Genomic DNA, 26,516 nt, shown 5'->3' with positions numbered 1-26,516 from the left:
CTAACTATTTATGACAAGTTTTACATTGTGTTATACATCATTATATAAATTATATTTAAAATATATACAGTTTTGATGACAATTTGATTGTTTGTCGCGTATGCAAATCTGTCATTTGGGACTAATTTCTATAGCGCAAAGTCCTTGTATATGAGTTCCTGGGCAAATACACATATTGGATATTGTTGGCTTTTTATGATGTGTAGAGTTTTGTTTCTGAGTGTGTAGTGTTGTCAAATGGCCTAGGTCCGTTGTTTTGTTGGAATACTAGAAACACTGCTACGTGTTTATCATGGATGAACCGTACATTAATTTCATTCCTCCTCCCGAGGCACCGGTTTTCACTCCCACTGAGGAAGAATTCGCAGATCCATTGGGATACATTGCAAAAATAAAACCCATTGCCGAAAAAGCAGGAATATGCAAAATTAAACCACCACCGGTTTGTTATTCATTTGCTTCTCTATCGTAAAATCTATATTCTCGTTTTATTTGAGGTAGTCGCTATTGTTGAAAGCATGATAAACGTCAGGTATGGGTACGTGCATTGTAATGGAGCAAACATGGCGACGCATTGTTTGACCATAAGAGTTGACAGATGCTGCTGAATAAGCGTGTTGTCAAAAATTATGTGACGTGCGACCAATTCCTCAGATAAGATTGCAATAAAAGCAAACATTTCATATATTAACTACATTTTGCAATATTATGCAATACATTTTTTACCCAAATTTGTTTTGCAAGATTTGCCTTTGACCATATATAGCACCTCATTAGCATATTGTTAGGTTACTTTGAAATGATATCTGGCTTTAATCATATGAAATAATGTTTAATTATAATAAATAGAAGCTTGCTTAATTTTTGGTAGTTATTTTTTAACTTCAATGTTTTGGAAGAAACATTTTTCTAAATGAAGAACTTTTTCTTTAATATATAAAAAAAACCCTCTGTATTGTTTGAAACATGATTAATTCGTTTGTAGTACTCCTTTACTAGTCATGAACGTTATAGGATCACTTCATATTTTGACTTCATGTAGGTGTTACTTTTGTGGAAAATGTCAAAACAAGACAAAACTTCTTTTTTTTTTAATTTGTTAATATTTCATGCCTAGATAGCATATTTTTCTCTCAAATATGCTCTATAATTCATTTTAACAATTAAATATTATCCTTTTGAGTATTTTTATTTCTTGATATAGAAAAGAAATACTCTTTTAAAAGTTTATATATCATGATAATTTTTCATCTAATGTTTAGTCTTAAAATCAAAAGGAAAAAATCCTGTTTTCTAGTCTTATTTTTTTATGAAAACCAACACATTTTTAGCATCTTGTAGAGCAAGTTAGTGTATTTAAATGCTCAACAAGTCCTTGAAAGTTTATATTCAAAATATGCATACATTGTTTCATATCCTGAAAAGGTCATAGAAAATACATATCTTAATCTTCAAGGTAGATTTCCATATATTTATCATTTGAAATGAATTGCCATATATAAAATTTTGCATCTTATGGTTTACAATCTACGAAGTTCTACATAATATATCTGGAAACCAGGTTAAAGGAAAAGACTGGGCAAGTCTCAAAATCCAATATGGCTGCCTGTGACATTAGGAAGCCATATTCTTTTGTGTATTTGTATGTGATGTTGCTTTCTGGATTCAAATTTGTGATGGGATTCCTGTTGGATGTTTATTTTAGGATTGGCAACCACCATTCGCAGTGGATGTGGATAAATTTAGATTTACGCCTAGAGTTCAGCGTCTAAATGAACTGGAGGTAAGGCCCACCTTTCATTTCTCTCTGCTCTACTTTCAATCCGTGTTGCATTTGCTAGGAAGGTGCAGTTCAAGTTCTGTAAATATTGATTCTGGCCCAAATGGTGATGCATCTGTCTCAATATGCTATCAAACATGATATTTGATATTGTAACATAAAGTCTTAAATTTCCAATGTGGTAAAATGTAGAAATAAGTTAAATTGATACAGCTGTTAATAGGATCAAAACGCATTACTTTCATTCATTAGCATTTTGATGTAGAAAACCCAAAATTTAGTCTCAAATTGTTCATTAAACTGTAATAATATATCATTTTAACTTCACATTTAGTACATACTCTAAAGGGTTTATGTAATCTCTGCAAGACCAACTGTTCCTGTCCACTGTAACCTGATACATTAAATTATCTGAATATTATTTCGTTCGTAGAAATGCACATGCAAAATAGAACATCTTATTTGGATGGATTGCAAGATAAACTACAGCAGTAGATTAAATTACAATCTCATTTGTTTTGGTTGCAAAATTGACTCAGTTCTCATACTCTCTTTTATAAATAAAAGTACAACCAAATTCTTCGTGTTTTTTTGTGATGATATTGATTAAAAGTCTCGCTTCATTTTGGCAGTATTGAATGTTTTGATCATGTTAAAGTCAAAAAGTAAATATTTCGTATCGAAAGGAAGTGATCAATACTTGGTAGGAAATTCAGGTTTAATAGAATAAAACATTCAGTCAGTAACTTTTAGATCTATGTATTTTTGTTATAATATTAGTGGAGAAAATGAACATGTGTACTGTAATCGAAAATATTTTACATTTTCCAGTGTCCCTCTGTGACAAAACTAAGAACTGATTTTGTAATGTTACTAATGTATAGTCCAATACATTTCATCAATGACTGTTTTAACATTTAATCGTACAATTGCTGATGAAAAATTATATAAATATAAATAATAAGGAATCATTCTTTGAATATTATAAGGTGATCGATTAAGGTCGGGTGTGATCAAACGTATCACAAAGCCCTACTGGATTTGATCACATTGAATATATATTTGATCAACGCATAATACTCCAAAAATGCTTTCTTTATTCCTTAAAAAAAATCTATAGAAATTGCATAATTTGTAATGAAAGGTAAATAAATATTGTTACATATAAATAATTAAGCAGAGAAGTGTGAGTAAAGTGGCAGATCTGTGCACGTGAACTGGTAATATGACCCAAGTTGAATAACGCTAATACATACACTGTAGTTTTGATACATACATAATGTAAAAGTCAAGTTAAATCATTTCAATAACTACGAACTGAATGTAGTCACTGGTTCCTAAAATATCATGTTTTTTTTTCAAATACAATAATTATGGTAAATTCAAACACCTGGAAAATCTTCTTTTTCCAGGCCTTCACAAGAATAAAACTGAATTTTTTGGACCAGCTTGCTAGGTTCTGGGAATTGCAGGTAAGATTGTGTTTGTTTGTTTGTTTGTATTCAATTAAAATTTATCCATAGAAAGTTAAACATGTTAAATTGAGGTACATGTAGTGGGAAACTTCACTGAAATACAAGATAAGTTTAAGACCTCATCATTTTTGTACATTCATGTTATTGTACACTTTAGGGTTGCTCCTTGAAAATTCCTCATGTTGAAAGAAAGCTGCTGGATTTGTACAACCTGTACAAAGTAAGTAAACCTTTTTCATAATTGTTCCAAGTTTTCAAATTTCATTTAAAAATCAAAAGATCTAAATATGGTTTGTTGGGATTTTTAAATAATGTTCAATTGCTGAATTAAAGAACAATTTAATACATTTTGATGACAAGAAATGATTATTATGGATACATAAAATATAATTAAAAAATGTATAAAATTTGTGCAGCTTTTGGTATATATTTTTTGTGACATTTTAAATTGTTTTGAAAATACACAGATGATTTCTGGGTACAGCTTTAGTCACCATGGAAGGGGAAAGTGAAACAGGCCACAGATTGTAGTACTGAGGGTTTTGTTTGCATATTGTAGATCGTTGAAGAAGAAGGGGGCATGGAACTAGTTTCCAAAGAGAGGAAATGGTCCAAAATAGCACAGAGGTTGAAGTACCCCCCAGGAAAAGGGGTAGGGGGTTCTCTGCGGTCACACTACGAGAGGATCCTGTATCCATTCTTTGTCTTCAAGAAGGGAGATGCTTACCCTGCTGAGGTAATTTTCTCTATTCATCTAAAGAGCATTCATTGTATGCATGATTAAAGCAGAAATTGAATAATACATGTATGGCTAATGAGATGGAGAAATAGCTGAACATTACAGTTTTACCCTAGTTGCAGCAAAATAAATATGATGAGTCCATTCCACATAGGTCAATTCATGTGTAAATAAATTTTTGATACTATGAATCTATGCCATAACTCTGAAAAACAAAACTGCATTATGTTGTGCAGTATGTCAAAAATGAAATAGATCTTGATTATATGTATCATATATTGATGTGCATATTTTGACGTATGGATTCATGGCTCTGTGATTTTGTTACAGCAACCCAAACCAGACCTGACTACCAACTTGGAGGAGGACGACAAGTCCGACAAAGACTACAAACCACACGGCATAGCCGCGAAAACTGCCGCGGGGGGATACACTCGTAAGAACAAGAAAGAAAGAGCACAGAAATCGGTAAGTGCAAGAAGCATTAAAGTAGGATGGATAAGTCAAAGACTTAACTGTTCTCTTGACTAACACAGTTCTGTACTTTCACAATCTGATTCTGTAAATAGAAATAGTTCAATCTGTTTTGGGGCAGAAAAAACACATAATGTGAAAGAGATTAATTTATTTGTTTCGAATATTTCCTAAACTGTAGTTACATGTATGTTTCACAGTATATGTGTAATTTGATTATTGTTCATTTGGTAAAACTCTCCCTCTCTTTCATTTTTTGTAAAATTCACATATCTGTGTTTATGTTAGCACTTAGCAGTAAAATTGTTCAGTATCTCTGTGATATCACTTGTGATTATGTTGTTGCTAAAGTATCTTACTGGCTAACTACATGAGTAGACATGTAAGCACATTGTACCTTTCTCAATACCTATGAATATGACTTGATTCTGCTTAGACCAATGTTTTTGTACTATGCGTATTTAAGCTTGTGCTCTGTCGAAGAGAATTCTAAACTAGCCTTTTTTCTTCAAGCTTCCCCTTGACACAGAAGAAGTCCCCCCAGTTGTAGTGAGTTCCGCTTTTGAGATATCCCCCGCATCAACCTTGCTGTTATTTTTAGCTTCTCGTTGCCATGGTTACCAAGATGGATGGTTGTTTCAGCTTTGTATAAAATGAAATATCCACAAACATATATATATCTTCATCGGTGTTTTTGGCAATTGAATTAACAAAAGATCCTACACGCTCCTGTATTTCATTCTCTCTGTGAGATTGTTAGATCCTCACAGTGACAAATCAAATATGGAAGTAGGAAAAACTTTATTTTAATTAGATTGGTTTATTGGTTTTAAAAATTTTGAAAAAAGACATGTAACATAAATTGACCATTATTTGTGCATTTTATCCAGAAGACGAGATTTTTAGAAGAAGAGATAATGGATATATATATTCACATTTGTGGAGGAAGAAACTTTGTGAATTTAACTTTACAAGGAGATATTTAGGGATCATTGAAGCTAAAAATAACAATGGACTGATGTACATGTACTTTACCAATAGAAAAGAAAGGTCAATGAATGACCTTAGACTCACTGAATTTTCTATTAATCTCTAATACAAAGTTAACCCGACATGTAGTTGATTAAAATTTATGAATGCAGTGTTCATGAAAACTTATTGATTAGTTTATTTAGTATGTATAGTTTTAGTTCATTTACAAAGTCATGGTTACTAAATTTCATAAAAAATGGAAGAACCTAAGTCTTGCTAATTTATTATAGAATTGTCCACTGAATAGTCCTATGTAAGGAAATCAGGGTTTGTTTTTAATGTTTTGTTACATATAAAGACTGTTTGGCCTCATCAGACTATTGACTTTTCTTGAAGACTGCTTTTTTAGGGGATGCCAGTCTATAGATATATATAAAGCAGTTTTTGACACATCATACATATACATTTAAAGGCTGTTGGGCCTCATCAGACTAGTGAGTGTTTTTGAAGTCTGCTTTTCATGGGGATTGAGGTCTTTAATTATATGTATAGCAGTTTTGTGTGCATCATACATGTACTTGTGGAAACAGTGGTCACAGCAAACTATCAAATTATGGTTTTCATTTTTCTTTAAACTATTGATTGCTACAATTTGGGACGAAATTTGCCATCCAAAAGAGTATGCATACCACTTAGCACTGAAAAGGCTTGATATATTTAAAGGTATTCATAAAATTAAAAGGAAATGCTGGAATTTAGTTAAAAATATTTGAAGGCTTTAAAATGTAAGCCATACATATATTTGATTATTGATGAGACTTTCACCATAATATCCTTCCAGGAGCAATCCAAAGAAAAACAAAATTGTATGAAACAGTTCTTAATGTATTTTAAGATGATGTAAAATATATATACACTGTAATGAAAAACTAGAACATCTATGACGTTACCACAGTACATAAATCTTATATATGTACATATACAATAATGTACACTTTGTATGTATACTACAAAATCCTGTCATACTACATATAGTATAGAATGCACATATACCAAAACATGCACAGCATATTTTAAAGAAAATTTGTGAAGTAAAACTGTTTCAGCAAGAGCCCAATAGAATGATAACGGTTACCACAGAAAAGAGGATTTCAAGTGAAATGATCCAAAGACAACATAAATGCACCTAAACCTAAATTAAAAAAAAAAAAACATCTTTTGGTACTTGTATTTAAAAAAACCACCAGAGCATTATTTCTCCCAATTCTTTTCTGTAGGAAAAAATGGACATTGACTATAGTGTAAACTCGGAGTTGAAGAAACTTCAGTTTTTTGGAGCAGGGCCAAAAGCTGCAGTACCCCAAGGAGGAGAGGTCAAAGGTGAGAGAGCAAATATCATGATCAGATCAAAGGTCATGAATGGATTTTTTTCCATTGCTTGTTATGAATTCACTTTATGGGAAAATGATTTTAAGTTCATGCGTGTTTTGTTGTTTTCAGAGGAGAACACAGTAGAAATTGTTGAGAACGGAGGAGGAGTTAGTACCAGACACAAGAATCCAGGGCCAGGGGCATACACCACTGTAAGTTTGGAGGGGGGGGGGGGGTGTGATAAATACGGGTTTGGGGGTTGGATTTGAAACATGAAATGAAGCACAATGCACAAGAGAAAGTGCTTTATTTTGTGATTTGAAAGCTTGATATGAAAAAATAGTTAATGAATCATCTTTTTAAAAAATATTAAGGACTTTTACATGTATTGTTACAGAGAGAGAAAAAATTATGAATGAAACATCTTTTAAGCCTATTTTTTTAATGATTTATATATTGTTACAGAGAGAAAAAAAAAACCATGATATAGAAAATGAGTATTTTCCAATTTTTAAAGGTGGACTTGTACATCTGTCACATGTGTAACCGTGGCGACGGAGAGGAGTACATGTTGCTGTGCGACGGATGCGACGACGCATTCCACACCTACTGTCTGATCCCGCCCATGCCGGAGGTCCCCAAGGGGGACTGGAGGTGTCCTAAATGTGTGGCCAAGGTATGTATACACTGAAAGGGTGATGATGCTTCAATGGGTGGGATGGGGCAATGAGTTTTTTTTTAGACATACATATATATTCTTTGGCTGTTTTTCTTATCCACTTTGATCTCTACTGTAAGAAATATTTGCTATTTCATGTACAGTACAGATCATTTGCTCAAGTAAGTGCTTTGAATTTCAAATTCTAAAAAGACAAACAGCTTTAATTTTGTTTTTTGTAGTAGTTTTTTGTGTTCTACAACGTTGATGTTGTTTTGCTGCAAATTATTGTGTTCTCAGAAATCTGACTTTAATTTAATTTTCCCCTTTCTCTGTTACTCTTTAAGAGTTCTTATAATAAAAGAGTTTATAATGATTTGCACCTGTGAAATGCATTGTGCATGTAATAACTCTCTAAGCGTGTGTGATAATTTTCACGTACTACGAGAAATCTGTTGGTTTTAGGCCTGTTGTCGACCAATGAATCCGTACGGATTCGAACAAGCCAAGAAGGACTACAGTTTACAGAGTTTTGGTGAAATGGCCGACCAGTTTAAATCCAACTACTTCAACATGCCTGTTCATGTAAGATTGTTTCTTCAAATCATTGGTGAAAAATTTATTTGTTAAAGGATCTGAAAGGAATGTTTTGTAAGGAGGTCATTTGCCTATGTTTGAAGTGAATACCACTGATGAATGATGGTCAAAGGAAAATATAGTCTTCAATCATTTCAGCATCATTCATACATGTACTTTATAATGTATAAGACAATATGAACAAGGAAGAGACTTTTGTTTGGAGACTTTTGATAGTAAGACTATATGTTGAGAATTTAATTGATATTTTTTAACTGTAGATGGTGCCATGCAAAATACATTTGCATAATTTGTAATGTATAAGACATTGGGGACTTTTAATTGTTTGAAAAGAGGTTAAAAATATTTTTTTTTTTTTAAATTATTGTAGATGGTGCCATGCGAAACAGTGGAGAAAGAATTCTGGCGACTGGTTAACTGTATAGAGGAGGATGTGTCTGTGGAGTATGGAGCCGACATCCACGCCTCGGAAATGGGAAGTGGATTCCCGACCAAGGACACCAAAGACATGTTTCCAGAGGACGAGGTGAGAGTTTCTGTTAGGGAATGCAGTAAAGTACAGTTGCAGCTATTAACACAAATGCATTGCGCATGTTATTCAATCCATAAGATGTTGGGAGAGGAGAAAGCCTTGAGCTTATATTTCGTTCTGGATCAGTATGCACGGTTTTATAGAAAGATATTTTGGAGATTGTATAATTGATGAGGAAAGCTGGAGAGAAATACACTGCCCACCATAAATAAGTATACACATGTGAAATTTTATGTTTTTTCAATATAAAGTAATAAAAACAGAACTAATCATTAATATATCATTTCATTTTTATATACATTTTAAGGTAATACAATTTGTAAATGCTCTAACATCAAAATATTAAACAAATAATGGAAATTAACAAATTTTTAACTCAGTCTTTCAAATTGTAAATTAGTCTCAGTATTTCGTGTATCCACCACGGGCTGCTATCACTGCCTGCATTCTTCGTGGCATACTTCTTATCAAATCTTGACATCTTTGGACTGGAATATTGTCCCAAGCAGTGCTCAACACTTGAAAAAGCTCAGTGCAGTTTGGAGTCCTGATGTGTTTCTTTGCAATGCCCAGATCACGCCACAGGTTCTCAATAGGATTCAAATCAGGACTTTGTGGCGGCCAGATCAGTGATCGCAGGTTGTTATTTGCCATCCAATCCTTCACTACTTTGGATCTATGACATGGTGCATTGTCATCCATATAAAAGTAATTGTCACCATAGCCCAAAAGATGTGCAGACGGTACTGCGTAGTTCTCAAGGATGTCAATGTAGCCCTGAGAATTGAGGTTTCCTTCAATCCTTTTCATAAGACCTGTCCCTCTGTACGACATAGCGCCCCAGACAGTTACCCCACCACCACCAAACTTCACAGTTGGCACTATGCAACAGTTCTTGTACTCCTCATGTAGCCTTCGTCTCACGTAGACCCTGCCATCAGATTCGAATAGAGTGAAGCGAGATTCATCAGTCCACAAAACAGAGGACCAGTCCACCCAAGTCCAGTCCGCATGAGCTCTGGCAAAGTCAAGTCTCTTCTGGCGATGTACGTCAGTTAGAAGAGGTTTTTTCTTTGCTACCCGAGCAGAAAGGCCAGCTTCAAGCAGTCTGCGGCGAATAGTGCTGTCAGATGCATCAACCCCACTTTGGTTCCAAGAGGTTTTCAGGATAGGAATGGTATCTTTCCTGTTTGCAAGGCTGTGCCGGATCAGAATTCTGTCTTGTCTTGCTGTAGTCAATCTTGGCCTTCCACATCTTGGCAAGTCAGAATGAGAATTGGTATCTGAGTACCGCTGGATGGTCCTGTAGACTGTCCTCCTCAAATGAGGAATTTAATTAACAAACTTCAGAACTTGAACGTTTATTAAGAATTGAATCAAATTAGGTTTAAACTGCAAAAATGCTTACCTTGTTACTCCTAGAGCCTGGGCCGTCTCAGTGATTGGAACGCCATGTTGATGGTGAACATTGCATAGGGTCCTCTGCTCCAAAGATAATTTTCCCGGCATCCTTACATTCAAATCGCGTTTAAGTCTCATTTATTGAATGATAGGGAGAACTTAATTGAGGTTTCTTGTACAAAGGAGTGTACATTAAAGGAAATTGTGGGTTTAAATTTTATTTTTTAGATGATTAAAGATAAAAGACAGAAAATATTTGTTATGTAGTTAATTATGGATGTAAGGAAAATTACAACATTTCAAAGATTTGAACAATAATTGAAAAATTTTAACAAAAATTCATGTCATTTTTGCATGAATTATCTCTCTTTTTTGTAAATTTTCAATTTAGGACATTTATGTATATTTTAAGTACAGCATATTTATGTTTCCATGTCAAAGCCACTTTATTTGAGACTGTATACTTATTTATGGTGGGCAGTGTACATGTGGTTATTTTTGCATATGTCTACTTTAAGGAATACGGGAGATTGTATGAAATTTTTAGAGAAGCAAGAGATTTAAAGTTAGTTTTGCATTTGTTTTTTTGTTTTTTTTCAAGGAGTACATGAACTCGGGCTGGAACCTGAACAACCTGCCTGTTCTGGAGCAGTCTGTTCTCTGTCACATCAACGCAGACATCTCGGGCATGAAGGTGAGTCCTAATGTACACAGATATACACTGATATACATGTATTTGTCTATAAAATTGTGAAAATATTTCTAAACTGACAAGTACTGTTGACTCTTAATTTTACGCCAGTACTTAATTCCGAGATACACTGTTTAGCATCAAATCACGAGTTTATAAGATCACAAACACCAGATTTGTTCAAGAGTTGCGTTTAGTTTACATCTGTTCGAAAAATAAAAGTGAGATTTTAAAAGCCACGATGTGCTTCTCGTGTTTTGAGCGGATATTAATTTGTCCCGTTTAAGTAGGAATCTACAGTATATCCATGAACATACTGCTGCATCGTATTTTTTTCTGTCATGGAATTAAGCATTCTGAACAGATGTCAGTTTTCAGGTTTATTAACATTTAAGTTTAACAGATGAACAAAGTTAACTAATTTACATGTAAAAGAATAGTGCTCCTTTTCTAGTGTACTTTTTTCCCTAAGTTGGATAGTGATGACAAACTTTTGTGTGCATGATACACACTGTATATTGCTTTACTCTTATACTAAATGCCTGGGATCTATTTTACAATTGACAGGTCCCCTGGTGCTATGTGGGCATGTGTTTCTCCAGTTTCTGTTGGCACAATGAAGACCACTGGAGTTACTCCATCAACTACATGCACTGGTAAGTGACACATTCATTGTTATTGCTAAATGGACAAGGTATTTCTAAATGGACAAGGCACAAATCCATTGTAATTTCGACAGGTACACTGGTATTAAAGGCACAAATCCATTGTAAAATCTATAAGCACAAACATATTGTAATCTCTACATAAAGTGGTAAAGAACAATCAATTGCAATCTGCATATTCAAAGTCATTTTAATCATTAAATACACAAGGCATCCGTAATATCTCTACAGGTACATATGATACTTAAAATGAAAATCTATTGTAATCTCTATATAGTATACACAAGGCATCGGTCACATGCATTTGCAAGGCATAAATCCATTTTAAGCTTAGAGAAATGTTTGTTCGTACATGGGGAAGCTTGAATCATTAACTTGACATTATTATTTATCAAATTTCTTTCATGAAGGGGTGAGCCCAAGACTTGGTATGGTGTCCCCGGGGCCATGGCCGACCTGTTTGAGGACGTGATGAAGAAGAGTGCCCCCGAGCTGTTCGAGGCGTCCCCCGATCTCCTGCATCAACTGACCACGATCATGAACCCTAATATTCTCATGGACCACGGGGTCCCTGTAAGTGTATTCTACACTCTTGTTTTAGAGGTCTGGAGGGTTGTGGACATTTTAAATCTTTACTTACAGTATCTCCTTGAGAAAAATAGCTTTGTATAAAGATATAGGAAACAATTCAAAAAAATTAAATTATGAGGAAATTTTCTTCACTGAATAATAGTTATGTACCGAATAATAGTTCATGGATAATAATTATGGGCAAACATTCAATAGTTTGCAGTATTTTACAATTTCTTTATCTTCTCCATGCAAGCATGTGTTTTAATAGTCTGTGTAATTAAATCACCGGTTTTGATGGAGACCAAAATGTGATCCCATTGTTTGGTTTTTTCACAGATTGTCCGCACCAACCAACATGCTGGGGAGTTTATCATCACCTTCCCTCGCGCATACCATGCCGGCTTTAACCAGGGATACAACTTTGCGGAGGCAGTGAACTTTGCACCGGCTGATTGGGTAAGTTCTCTCTTCCAGTGCCCTGATGATTCTTCATGCTGCAATCAAGAATACTGTAAATATGTTATATTTGGCTTTTATGATTGGTGAAAATTGATTTTTGAAAAGGTTAGCGTGGATTTGATTTAGGGTATTCCTGAATGCACCTATTCTTATGCATACATGTATACATATGCATGACATTTAGTAATGTATTTGATTAAGGGGGAGCCATTTTCCCTTAAAACTCTAATAAGAATGCACAGCCAAATGCAACCCATTTACAGTTTTTAGATAAAATAATGGAGTCGGAATATGTACATGAAGGAAAATTATTTTATTTTAGACAGCCTAGAACTAGTGGGAATTTTTATGTTCTGTCACATATTGCTTCTTTCACTTCAAGTTTACAACGATCAGAAATATTTATCTTAAGCAAAGGTAAAAAAAATTTATAGAAATTGTTCACATAGTAATATTTTTATCACTGCATTAAACTGGTCATTTCTGTTTTCCAGCTTCCCATTGGACGGGCTTGCATTGAACACTACAGATCTCTGTGTCGTCAGTGTGTTTTCTCACATGAGGAGTTAGTGTGTAAGATGGCCGCTGATCCGGATAACCTTGATCTGATTATTGCGGCCAGCACACACAAAGACCTGCTCGCCATAGTGGAGGATGAGAGGAAACAGCGCAAAGTGCTGCTGGAAATGGTAAGCCCTTATGAAGATTGTTAAGATTAAATAGAAACCTAAGATTATACAATCATGTTTTTTTTGCTATAAGGATACACATATACATGTACCTGTTTTGTCATTTGAAGTTTAAAATAGAAGATGCTTCAAATACATGGACAAAAATTACGATAAATTAAAAGTCGGAATTTTTTTTATAAATTTAAGAATTTGTTCATGTATGTTTGATCAAAATGCCTTTTAAATTTCTTTCCTTGTTAAGCTGCTAAAAATCAACTATCATACTGTACCTCTGGGCCATAGAACTTTGATAAGCTCACTTTTTATTGAAGTCTTACTTTTACAGTAGAAATATTCATATATTGGACACCGAGATCTGAGATCATACATGTAGATGAACTCCCCTAAGTTTAATGGCTCCAGGGCCAGAAGCTTGAAGCTCATTTTGCAGAAATATCAAGAAGCATATCAGAGTTTGAAGTTTTATGACAGCATCTAAATGTTTGTCTTGCAGGGAACAAAGGAGGCGGAGCGAGAGGCGTTTGAGTTACTGCCGGACGACGAGCGACAATGTGACTATTGTAAGACCACCTGCTTCCTGTCGGCCGTCACCTGTCCCTGTAAACCAAGTGAGTCTCAATCCATTACTGTGCTTCTCTCACCTGTGTTATTTTCCATTTGAAATTTTTGATAATTGCTGTACCATGCCATGTTAGGAAATAGAATTCCCACACTTTTTGTGGAAGACTTGAAGTTCTTTGAAATAGGAGGTTGCTATAATACTGGAATAGGTTGTCTATGCTTTATAGTTTTCAGAATTTATTTGAAAAAATGGATATTGTATGTGTAAGGGAAGAATACTTAAAAAAAAGAAAATGCTTTTAATTCATTTCATTATGCAGGGAGACTTTTGAATTCAGATGTCTGTGTTGCAAAGGGTTTTAACTTTTGGAGAAAGACTGTGTATTCATGTTTTGATGTTGCTTTGAGCAATTGAAAGTTGACTCACAAATTTTCTACTCCCATGCTTTCAGACAAGGTGGTGTGCATTCATCATGTGAACAAGCTGTGTTCCTGTAGACCTTCGCAGTACTGTCTGAGATATCGCTACACGCTAGACGAATTACCCACAATGCTCCACAGGCTTAAGGTGCGAGCCGAATCTTTTGACAACTGGACAACCAAAGTCAGAGCAGCTTTGGAGGCAGATGTGGACGAAAAAATTGGTAAGTGAAATTTGTGTGATTTTCAAAGGAGGGGGGTAACTGAATGAAATTTGTGGGGCTGGGATTATTGTACTGGATGTATGTGCTGTGACTATGTCTTACAGTTGCAGACCTTTAAATAAATGCTAAATAAAATTATAAATGCTTTAAAAAAAAAAAAAAAAAACTAAAAAAAAAATTAAAACACCGTATACGCAAGCTTAACTGGTTAACCCATGAAATCACATTTTTATGCTCCAGGTTAAGAGTTTAACAATAGAAGCAGTTTTCACCAAGTGAACTGTAGGTGATATTTCTATCATCTGTTTGTAGACCTGCCCGACCTGAAGGAGTACATCACAGAGGCCGAGGAGAAGAGGTTCCCAGACTCAGAGCTGATGCAGCAGCTGGTGATGGCGGTCAGTGAGGCGGAAAAGTGTGCCAACGTGGCCGCCCAGCTGGTCTCCAAGAAAGCAAGAACCAGGTCAGTGGATCCTCATGGACCCTCAACAAAGGGGGGGGGGGGGGTGGTCAGAGGTCAGCAAGGACCTTATGAAGAAAAGAGATGTTTTATTGATATCAAGTGTTAGAATGCAAAAAAAAAAAAATAGTTCTTTTTCTCTGGTATGAATTTTTTTTTTTAAGTTGCAAAAATTATTTTTTATTTTTAAGTAATTAATAAAAATGTTATTGACTTATATGAAATACGTAATGCAAATTATAACTATGAATAATCATGTAGAACTTTAGTTGATTGATGGGACAAAACCTGGAATGTTTTACAGGAACCGCCACAATGACGGGAAATACATAGCTAAGCTGAGTCTTGACGAACTAAACTGTTTCTATGAGCAAGTTGCCAGTCTGGCCTGTGTCATCAAAGAGGCTAAATTAGTCAAGGTAGTGTATTCCTCATTCTGCAGTCAAAGTGTATCAACCCTAGGATAAAAACGATGTGACAATGTGCTCATGAGTATCATACAAATACAGGTTCTGACATCCAGTCCGAATTGAGAATTGTATAACGACCAAAAAAAAAAGGAATCCATTCAAAATTTACCAGCACAAAAACATGTAAATATGGGTACTTGATTAGATATTCATGGACCATTGTCTTCACTTCTGATCTCTGGTTTTGACTGAGCTTTGATTTTACAGGAGCTGCTGGATAAAGTGGTCCAGTTCCAGAAGGATGCTCAGGAGGCTTTGGATGCGGAGACTCCGGACTCGGAGAAGCTAGAACAGCTGATTGAGTTCAGCGTTACGCTCGACGTCGATCTTCCCGAGATTCCAAAACTCAAACAGGTCAGTGTTAAACAAGACTCGGGTGATTGTTTTTCTGTTTTGATATTTTAAAGATTCTGTTTGAATAATTTTTACTTTTCTCTTGACTTTTGGAGTTAACAAGATTTGGTGATCTTAAAGATTAAAGGGGTGGTCACAGATAAATTGTGGTTATGTTGATGGTGACCATCAACATAACCACTGCAAGTAATTGATAAAATTGTCAATGTATTTGAAAGTAATTAATTACTTTTCAAAGTAATTGACCCCAACTCTGTGATGGTCATTTATCAAACACAAATCAAATGCTGCTTCATCTGAAGAAGAAAAGGGTTGGGAATCAATGTTTCTATTTTTGTATGAGACATATTCAAAATTTTATATTATATTGTATCTCAAAGCCTGCTTAATATTAGAAGAGCTTCTTTATTTTGACATAGTCACAATATCAAAAAAAGAATATGATGATAATGATAAGATGATGTTGATGAGTTTACTAGTACATAGTTACATGATAGACTGATGATGATGATGATGATGACGATGACGATGATGATGATGATGAGTTTACTAGTACATGATTATGGTTTTGAACAGGTTCTGCAGCAGGCCAAATGGCTGGATGAAGTTAAACTGACCCTCCTAGAAGACCAACAGCAGGTCACCCTGGAGTCGATGAAGAAACTGATGGAGGCCGGGGTGGGACTGGCCCCTCACCCCGCAGTGGAGAAGGCCATGGCTGAACTACAGGAGCTGCTGACCGTGAGCGAGAGATGGGAGGAGAAAGCCAGGATCTGTCTTCAAGCTAGGTAGGGGAAAGGGATAAGATCATTGTTATGCAAACCTGTGTGATAGAGGAAGGGTACAAATTTATAATTGATGGAAGTTAGATTTTTCTGATTTGTGAGGAATGTAGGATATATGTAAATTATGCCTTTTTTGTGCTGTAGACCTCGCCATGTGATGGCTACATTAGAGGCGATCATCAATGAAGCCAAAGGTATCCCAGCATTCCTGCCCAATGTCAGCGCACTGAAAGATGCTCTCAAAAAAGCCAAGGACTGGACCTACAAAGTCGAGACCGTACAGGTATGTCAGCAAGCTCATCATGCACAGGTATTTTTTATCTTTCATCAAAATTCTACTCTCTCATACATATTTTGCTCCTACAGATCTGAGCAACTTGTAGTTTCATTGTTGTCAGCAGTTCATAGATGTATTTTGGTGTTTGATTTACAGAATTCAGACTCATATCCTTACCTGGATGCCCTGGAGAGCTTGGTGAACAAAGGCCGTCCCATTCCAGTGAGGCTCGATCAGCTTCCACAGGTGGAGTCCCAGGTAGCTGCCGCGAAGTCATGGCGAGAGAGAACCGCCCGAACCTTCCTCAAGAAGAACTGTACATACTCACTGTTAGAGGTTGGTACAACATATTTGACTTGTGTAACTTTCAAAGTTTGGTTCGGTTAATTATATGTAAGGTATGTTGCATCATACATGTTAACTCTACCGATTTACGCGGAAGTCTACCGCTCTTTAGCTCTGTCTCCCGCCTACCGCTTTTATTTTAAAATCTACCGCTTTTCTTTAAAATACGTTCCTTGTTTTGATAGATAGCCATTTTGAAAGCCATTGTGGTCAAAAATTTTCGTCGGGTTTGAAATTAGCGCGTGACTTTGAATCGGAGGCACACAAAGGCTTTATTTAGACGCTTGGATGACAAGTTTTCAAGCATGTGTTTTACATTGAACGATGAAAGAAGCCACTTCACGTGATTACATTAGTTACAAGACATGTCGATATTATCCTCGCAATGGAAAAAGAAGCTTTGCAATTCCACACGTGGCTTTGACGAGGATTTAATATATCTTTTAACTTGGCCATAACAGTAAACTTGACTGGCAATTTATTGAATGCTGCATTTGTAATAAATAAGCATGTAAACATCGTTTTGATATTGAAAAAGAACATATGAATTCCTACTAGTTCTTACTTCTCTTATATAATCAGTTTTGGCAACTTAACCTATTTTTCTGAACAAAAGTAATTGTTAAGGGCTCTGCACTCAAACATTTTTCCTTAAAAATAGCTTACCGGTAATCATTATAATCATGGTAAATGCATACGAACATTTTTATTGCTAGTGTTAATATTACCAAGTTTCAAAAGTCTTTTATATTTTAGTTGATATTGTTAATAACTAATCAGAAACCTTTACTACAAATGTAGTACATACAAATCTGTGCTTTGAAATATACGCGAAAAAGGCCGCGCGCGATGCTACCGCTTTTCGGTTTAAAATCTACCTATTTTTCATCACTCTAGGTTAACATGTATGGTTGCATTGCAAATTTTTATGAAACTTTCTGCATTTTTAACACCCAATTAACAATTTCTAAGGAACTTTGTACAAGTATGTTGGGAGGAATGATTATTTGGTGTGCATTTTATTTCTCTGAAATGGTTCTTGGTACTGCAAAACAGGAAGGATGTTTTTTCTCTATTTTTCTTTCTGATTTATTTATGATCGTACTTTCATGTATTTGCTTTCACATTTGTTCATAGGTTCTGTCACCTAGAGCCGACATAGGAATCTACAGCAGTAGTAAGAAAACTAAGAAGAAAATCAAAGAGGAGGGTAGGGATCGCCGCGACAGCGAAAATAACAACCAATCGGATTACAGAGTGGACGAACAGAGAGATCCTGCTGCCATTGTAATTACATTTTAGTATTAATTACATACGTTTATCCATACAAAATACCATTAAGAACTTTTAATCAGATAGATTTTCATCCATGTATGTATAGAAGATAAGCGGATTAAAAGTTAGATTTTATTATCACCGAAGAAAGATAAAAAAAATTGTGCAAGGTTTTTTCTTTTGTTCAGAATGAGACCATTCAATTACACACATGTACAAGTTTCTCAACATTTTATGCACAGGTGGCTGCTTTTAAGATGGCAGAGCAGAGAGAGATTGAGCTGATGAGGGAGCTAAGGGACCGTAACTCTGCCAAGCTCCGACAGCCCCACGGTGAGGCCAAGTACTGCATCTGTCGTAAGGAGGGGGCCGGGTTCATGTTACAGTGTGAACTCTGCAAGGACTGGTTCCATGGTAAGTAAACAAAGAGGCAAAAAGATGAATTGATCTATAACATTGAAATACAGTTTAGAATTTCTGTACATGAAATTTACAGAATATACTAGTAGTTGGCAAGGTTATGTTCTGGGGTTTTGTGTGGCAAATAAGAAATTGCTGTGAAGAGTTTCAATGAGATGCACTTTATTGTGTATTGCTCTTAGTATGAACAGCAAAGATCAAGACAACTTAATCAAGCTGTGATTTGCTCTTATGCAAACATGGTTCAAACAGTGTGTTACAACATGAGTGAGAAAGTATCTTTATAATTTGAGCACATCTTATGAAAAAAACATTGTCTGCCATATCTTTTCTCCTGCTATTTTGCAACTCCTACATGCATGTAAGCCTCTGACTTCTTAACAGTCTGAAGTATTTTTGCTATTCAGGCTTCACCTGTGTTGACTTGTATCTTACACAACCATTCTTAGTCAGTGATAATTATCACTTGTTCCAAGCCAGGAGTAAAGTAACAACATATATACAGGTTAATGCATTACAAAGAAATGAAATCTGCAGAATCCAAGACAATCTAAGATTTACTACACATCTGCAATGATTTCCAGGTGTGCATTCAGGTGTGATAAAATTGAAGGGTTTATGTACCCCTGTGCTGGTTTGAAAGATATGACACTTGACTTAAAATGATATTTGCCTACAGGTATGTTTGAGTCTTGTTCAGGGTTTTAGTGCAGTTTCTTTAAAAGCTCATAGAGTTGGTAGAGTGATGTTTTTGAGGGGGGAGGGGAGGTTTGTGGTTGTATGGCATATTGGAAATTGCTGTCAAGTTTTTTCAGTGAGATGCACTTTATTGTGTATTGCTCTAGTATGAACAGCAAAGATCAAGACAACTTAATCAAGCTGTGATTTGCTCTTATGCAAACATGGTTTAAACAGTGTGTAACAACATTAATGAGATAGTACATGTATCTATAAATGTTAATTACATCAAAGTAAAGCAAAACTCAACAAAACCAATATTATTTTCCTTCCATATTTTATAATGCCCTCATTGATCTCTCTGCAGGAACTTGTGTGCCATTACCTAAATCTGCCAACTTGAAGAACAAATCTCAGCAAGCTGCCGCCGTCCAGGCAGCCAAGGATCTCAAATTCCTGTGTCCCCTCTGTCTGAGGTCTAGGAGACCCCGTCTGGAGACCATCCTATCCCTGCTTGTCTCTCTCCAGAAGCTGCCCGTCCGCCTACCTGAGGGTGAGGCCCTTCAGTGTCTGACCGAGCGAGCCATGGCCTGGCAGGATCGAGCTCGACAAGCACTCACAACGAGTGAGCTTGCCTCAGCTCTCGCCAAACTCAGCGTTCTGAGTCAGAGAATGGTCGAACAGGCAGCGAGAGAAAAGACGGAAAAGATCATCAACGCAGAGCTGATGAAGGCCGCCAATAACCCAGAACTGCAGGGACATCTTGCTAGCGTGACACAGAGTGCTTTTGGAGGGTCATCTGGGGTTGTAAATGGGAAACAGATGGATTCCGGATTTCTGGACTCTGAAAATTCCATGTCGCCACCCATGTCACCGGAACAGAATTCGGATGATATTCAGATGGAGGTGGAGATTGCCAGCACCAACCACACTGGAATGTCAGAACATGCTTACTCCACAGCATCCAAAGGAGGATCTAGTAAGTTTGTTTTTCAAAAATATTTGTACCATTTAATGAATTACTTTAATTTAAGAATCCAGAAAATATTTGAATAAGAGTGCATTAATTGATATAAGGTTTTCTGACCATTGTATAACTCCAAGTAGAAATACTAACTGTTGAGATATCTATTTCTATAGATGCCTCCCCTAGGAAGCACCAGAGAAAATCTCCATTAGTGGCCCGGTCTGGCCTGGAAGCCCCTGTTTTGGAGCTCTCACTGACTGCCAAGAAACAGTTGGAGGAGCTGATGATGGAGGGAGACCTGTTAGAGGTCTCCCTGGATGAGACCCAGCACATCTGGAGGATCCTCCAGGCCTGCCAGCCCAGGGGCGAGGGCAAGCTCCTGGACCTAGACATAGGGGATAAGGTATGGGCATAGTAAATACATGTATCTGTAGATGGGAAGTTAATAAGCAGAGTTGATTATTTGTAGATCTAGGAGGGAGTGATAGGCATACAGTAGTTACTGTAGATGATTTGTAGATAAAGGATGGGTGTCCGAAGTATAGAAGAATATCTGTAGATCTAGGGGGGGGGAAAGGGGGTGGGGGGATAAGAGATATAGAGTAGAATATATGTAGATCTAAAGAGGGGATACTAGGTTAATAGGTATAGAATAGAATATATGTAGATCTAGATTGGGGGAGTTATAGCTTTGCATTGATGATTGCTGAAGATTGTTGTTGGCTCAGATGTGCATGAATGACAGCCAATGTATTTATTATTGAAACTTATCTGTTATCAGGGACCTGAAAACATTGTGCCCAAGGAAAACTTTGAAAGAGAAAAGATGGTTGTGAAATTCAAGAAAGAGAAAGATCCAGAAAAGAAAAAGAAGAAGCGAAAGAAAGAGGAAGAAGGCGGGGACTTGTCCAAACCAAAGAAAATGAAGGACGGGCCAGAGGGAGGGGACAGACCCAAGAAGGTCAAGGTCAAAAAGGAGAAAACGGAGAAAGAAAAGAAACTGCAGAAGGAGTTTGAACTCGTGCAAGATCAGAGTAAGTGAGAGAAAGGATGAAATTCAGAATTCTCTATCATTCTTTAAAGAATTTTAATTTTGGCATTGATAATGTAGTGATAAGTTAAAAAATACCTTTTCATTATTTTTAGGTTGAGGAAAAAAAAATTTTACTATAAAAAATAGATTGATATAAACTATGTTTAGTACACATGGAAAGACATGTCTGCTTTATTGAAACTGCTCAGGACAGCCAAAGTTTGTTGACAAGACTTTTGGTGTATGTCTGGTATCTGTAGCAGAGAGTAAACTCGGTCTACTGGAGCCAGACTCTCCTCTCATGATTGTCTGGTTCAATATGTCTGGGACATTGTTTTTTAAACCGACTCATACATACAGAATATAAAGCAGAATGTCTGTGAGAATGATATAAAGGAATATTTTCCATGTGGAGTAATTTATTACTAGTTTATTGATTGTTAAAAGGAATATCCATCTCTACACTCTTTTGTTTTTTTAATTATACATATATGTATATATACTGTATACAGTGTTATTTTTGCCCCATGTTATTTAGGGTGTAAGGGGTGAAAATAAAACGGGGGCAAATATTTCCCTGTATACAGTAAGTTAGTGACTCATGGCTATTTTATTTATTGGGGGAGGGGGTGGTTACTCCACAGTTTCAAACTGCTCAGTACTTTTACATTGTCATCTTTATATTTTTAGCATTTAGAATACTTGTATGTTCTGTAAACTAGGAAATAAAAATTAACTTCAGTTTAAATATCAGTATATGTCCCAGGGACAAGAAAATAGAGTGTTAAAGTTTTATTGGGAAATTGTGCCCATAGCTATAGTTAAAATACTGCTCAAGACCGCCATAGTTTGCTGACAAGACTTATGGTCCATGTCTGTTACCTGAAGCAGAGAAACAAACTCAGTCTACTGGAGCCAGACTCTCCTCTCATGATTGTCTGGTTCAATACGTCTGGGACATGTTTTGTCTATTATGATAATCACATTTACTTCATTTACAAATTTGATATCTATATATCTACCCTATTGATAATTTGCAATCCATCTGCATTCATCACGTTGACATGAGGAAGTACATGTAGATGCATGTAGATTACTGTGGAACCATTATAATTCGTGGTGGCTCAATTTTCGTGATATTTGTGGGTAGCCCTTCCCCATGAATTTATATCCTCAACGTAAAAAATTTAGAAAGGGTCTTCTTTTTTACTAAAAGTGAAAACTGATGCATCCATGAAATTGAATCCCCAGGAATAAGTAAAAAAATAACAACAATCCACGAAAATTGGCCCCCACGAATTTAAATGATTCCACAGTATAATGTTGATTTTCTAATTTGAAATATTAAACAAAATCTCGTATACAAGTTGTAAAATTGGGAATAATTTATATGAGTTGCCAAAAATTGCCACAAACAGTTGGCAGAACTACCTTGTTTAATTTAGTTTCATTATCAACTTTAGGCTTACAGAAAGCATGAAAAGTTTGTGTTTCTACATTTTGTTAAACTTGGTATGAAGACATTTTTTTAAGTACATGTACATGAATAAAGCATTGATAATTAGGTGTTTCTCTCTTTCTTATCTTCCAACAGTAATTTCCGAATCTGCAGCTTCGGACATTGAAAAGATCAAACTCATGGTGGACCTAAATGCTGAAAAACTGAAGAAACTTGAAAAACCAAAGAAAAAGAAAGTGAAAGTAAAGAAGGAAACGGGGACAGAGGAAGTGGTCACCGAGAAGAAGAAGAGGAAGCCAAGGAAGAAGAAGGAGAAGGAGTGTCTGGTGATGATGGATGAGGATGGGGAGGAAGATGATGATGATAACTGTGCTGCCATCAAATGTCTAAAACCTACAGGTCAGTGCTGACATCTTGGAGGATTGGGGATTGTTGTATTGCAAAGGATTTTTTTTACATTAATTTTGTTAAGGTCTGATCCTGCAAACCATCTTGTTCATTGAAGCTGAAGATGCTATTTCTTTGGTATTTTGATGACAGTAATGAAAATACTAGTGTTTAGAGTCAGAATAATTGCTATTGTAAATGTTATGTACCTACTGGTCTTTTGACCAATTGTCACCAAGTATCCATCACCACTCCATTTTGTAAATTGTTACATTTTATTGCAATGGCAAGAACTGGTACTAGGCAGGAATGAGTCCTAGGCCAGTAATGAGAGATCCCATAGCACTTATATTTATGCACTTTCTGACTTTCAGAACTTGTTGCTTTGTATGGCAGTTTGTTTACACTTCAAAAACTACTTAATGCGTATACCATGTATACTGAATTATTTTCATACAACTACAACATATCTTGCATTGTAAACTGTTCTGTTGGACATGAATCTAATAACACTGTGGTGGTTGTTTCAGGGGAGGAGGTGAACTGGGTGCAGTGTGACCGCTGTGAGGAGTGGTACCACCTGCTGTGTGTGGGTCTGGGCACAGACGAGGTGACCGAGGACGAAGAGTACGAGTGCTTCAAGTGTAAGAACAGTGACAGTGGTTTGACTTACGTCCATTCCTCCTCTACCAGTGTGGAGGGAGTGGTCAACAGCCTAAGGGAGAGCATGGAGCACTCATCCATGACTGCCAATTCGGAGGGGGTGGTTCGGAACAGCATGGTGAGGGAGAGTATCACCATCAGCACATCATCGGGGGTGGCGGCCACTCACGAGACAGAGGTTCTCTCCCGAGAAGACATTGAGGTCAGTCCTCGTGAAAAAACAGGTAGTGTTTCCGCTCAGATTCAGTCGCCCATTAAGATTCAGGAGTTCTGCTCACAGAAATCTCTTGCGAGTAGCAAGGTGCTGGAGGGTGCCGTGTTCAAGTCAGTTACTGAGAAACCAGAGGCGGAGAATTCTGTGATATCCGAGGAAGAGGAGGAGGAGCTATTGGAAGACAGTGTTGAGGACAGTGTTCTTCAGGAAGTGGGCAGTCCTCAAGAGGAGATGACTATGCCTGAGGAAACTCCACAGAATATCAAGGGTGAAAGCCCGACCGATTCCGTCATTGTGGCAGACATATTGGACGGGATGATGACGCGTTTAGACTCGCCGATAACTGTTAAAAATTCGGTCACGGAAGAGAACAAAGAGACGATACAGGAAGTAGAAACCATGGAACAAACGGCCGATGAATCATGACCTTAGATCTCATCCGCCTTGTTCACTGGGATTCGTTAAAATCTGAATTCACTCATGTATCTGCAAACCAATGCCATGTTTGTCTGTTTGCCTGACCACTCACTGTTGGAGGTATCAAATGAAGTGCTTGCCCTTTTGTTAATACAGATCTTAACCACAATTGGTCTGCTGTGGGGGGAGAAAAAACCTTGCTTTTTTCCCCTTAAAAAAAAAGAATACCATGAAAATTGTTGATTGTTTGCTTATTTTCATGTTTAACATATATGAATTTTTGCATTTCATTCAAGACATTGAATTCATTTATTGATGATGAGACTTAGACTCAATGACCATCCTTTGTGAAAGAATTCAACCTTGAACACTTGTGGTTCTCAGTTGGATGATCGTGAACATGTACAGTTTATCATCTGTTAATTAGGAGCCATTTTGTGTTGTAAAGTTTTGAGTGTTTATCATTTTTTGGAGTGCTACGATTTTTTTATTAAAATCTCTCAGTTAAGATCACTGTCCATTTGACTTTGTTTATATTACACGTCACTGTGCATCCCAAATCTTGTTATAAAAGACAAATTCATTTTATTTATTGTATTAAACTTTTCCCTGTATATACAACATTCTGGTTTTTGTTTTCATTACATGCAGAAATCTATTGGTTTTTTGTTTTTTTTACCAATTGTTTTGTTGTACATGGGATATGTATTTTATAATTTTGTTGTAGATTTCAGAGGGAGAGTTTAACATGCATGTACGTGTATACATAGTTGTTCTCCAGCAGTCATTTTTTTTTTCATCCCTTTGTTTCTCAAAGATTATGTGTTACTTGACCATTTTATATACATGTACATTTTGAACAAGTCATTTATTTCAAAAGAATACAGTGCTGTTGTGGACCGGATAGAAGGTAGCTTCTTGGATGGAGCATCCTTAATTTCTCAGCTGGAAAATGAAATGTTTATTGAGGTGGGAGGAAGGGGGGGGGGGGGAGAGAGAAGAGAAAAAAGGTCTCTAAATATCAGTCTCGCATATTTGTGGTCTCATAGTACTGTTCAATGCATTATTTCTATGCTGGGTGACTTAAACTAGTTGGCTATCTGATTAATATTCTTTCGAAAAACAAGAGAGTAACTCATCATTCAGTTATCAATTTACCTTTGAACTTTGTTTTGTTTGAAAAGAAGAAAAACGGTAGAAGCCTCATAAATGAAAAAAAATATCTTGTTTTGATATTCACAATATACACAGATGTTTCAGGGAGAAAGTGAAGGGGTGAATAGCTTGGTTTTTTTTCTCATTCTCTCTCTCTCTCTGTTGAGTAGTCATTTGCGGGAGAAAGCTTACAGCAAAACCAAACTTCTTAGTGGACTGAAATATATGTACATGCACAACAGTGCAACATGCTTGTGAAATAGTGACATTGTTTTGTATCATTTACATGTAAAGTTGTATTGTAATTTGTGAAAGTTGGTATTTTGGCACTAATTGTTCATAGGATTTCTCAGAGATTTGACCTTGCATTGTACATGTTGTAATTACAAATTTAATTTTTAAAAGAAGTAAAAAAGCATTTGAGTTTAGAAAAGTAAAGAATAATATGACATACATATACAAATTTGTATGTATGATAAAAATTATTCTATGACAAATTAAGCCAAAATATTGACTTCCCAATTATCATAAAATTTATCTCGTTTCATAACATGTACTGTGTGATGTTAACATGTACATATGAAGTCAAATATTGTGATTTGTTTTTTTTTTTTAAGAGTGACTAAATTTGGACTTATGTATGGTATGGAATTGGTTATGAATGGATTTGAGTAATAGTGTGTAGATGAAAAGAAACAGCAAAACCACTATATTAAAGATTACAGTATAACAAGTTTTGTCTGTTTTTTGTTTGCTTGTTGAATTTATATGATTTTCCGGAATAATACTCATATGGAAACTCTATTAAAAGCAATGTCAGAGGTTACCAAGATTATGACAATCTACAATACTCTGACCCCACCTAAGCAGTTA

General features: G+C 36.0%; 1 protein-coding gene across 4 annotated transcripts; it reads left to right on the top strand.

Moving 5' to 3' along the window:
* Positions 1-140: 140 nt before the first annotated feature.
* LOC128158744 (lysine-specific demethylase 5A-like) lies at positions 141-26,380 on the top strand. 4 transcript variants are annotated; one of them, XM_052821692.1, is made up of 33 exons: positions 141-442; positions 1,706-1,783; positions 3,193-3,252; positions 3,413-3,475; positions 3,815-3,991; positions 4,325-4,462; positions 4,982-5,017; positions 6,718-6,820; positions 6,941-7,023; positions 7,329-7,487; positions 7,634-7,651; positions 7,935-8,054; positions 8,437-8,592; positions 10,601-10,693; positions 11,258-11,346; positions 11,766-11,928; positions 12,265-12,384; positions 12,882-13,076; positions 13,573-13,687; positions 14,093-14,284; positions 14,597-14,747; positions 15,049-15,163; positions 15,422-15,568; positions 16,145-16,356; positions 16,498-16,636; positions 16,787-16,966; positions 18,113-18,262; positions 18,493-18,664; positions 19,716-20,327; positions 20,489-20,718; positions 21,097-21,349; positions 22,943-23,206; positions 23,725-26,380. In XM_052821692.1, exons 1-33 carry the CDS (start codon positions 293-295, stop codon positions 24,495-24,497), a joined length of 5,706 nt encoding a protein of 1,901 aa, XP_052677652.1. In that variant the 5' UTR covers positions 141-292; the 3' UTR covers positions 24,498-26,380. The 4 variants fall into 4 exon arrangements, with proteins under 4 accessions (XP_052677652.1, XP_052677655.1, XP_052677653.1 ...); XM_052821695.1 differs by lacking the exon at positions 4,982-5,017; XM_052821693.1 differs by lacking the exon at positions 7,634-7,651.
* The last annotated feature ends 136 nt before the right edge of the window (positions 26,381-26,516 follow it).

This window comes from Crassostrea angulata, chromosome 8 (genome assembly GCF_025612915.1).
Source record: "Crassostrea angulata isolate pt1a10 chromosome 8, ASM2561291v2, whole genome shotgun sequence".
In the NCBI taxonomy this organism is placed as follows: Eukaryota; Metazoa; Mollusca; class Bivalvia; order Ostreida; family Ostreidae; genus Magallana; species Magallana angulata.
This window is presented reverse-complemented; position numbering and strand designations above follow the sequence as displayed.

Coding starts and splice junctions, on each gene's coding strand:
- LOC128158744 (XM_052821692.1), top strand. CDS start 293: ATGGATGAACCGTACATTAATTTCATTCCTCCTCCCGAGGCACCGGTT. Junction 16,357..16,497: donor AGGATCTGTCTTCAAGCTAG/GTAGGGGAAAGG, acceptor TTTGTGCTGTAG/ACCTCGCCATGTGATGGCTA. Junction 23,207..23,724: donor CAAATGTCTAAAACCTACAG/GTCAGTGCTGAC, acceptor TGGTTGTTTCAG/GGGAGGAGGTGAACTGGGTG.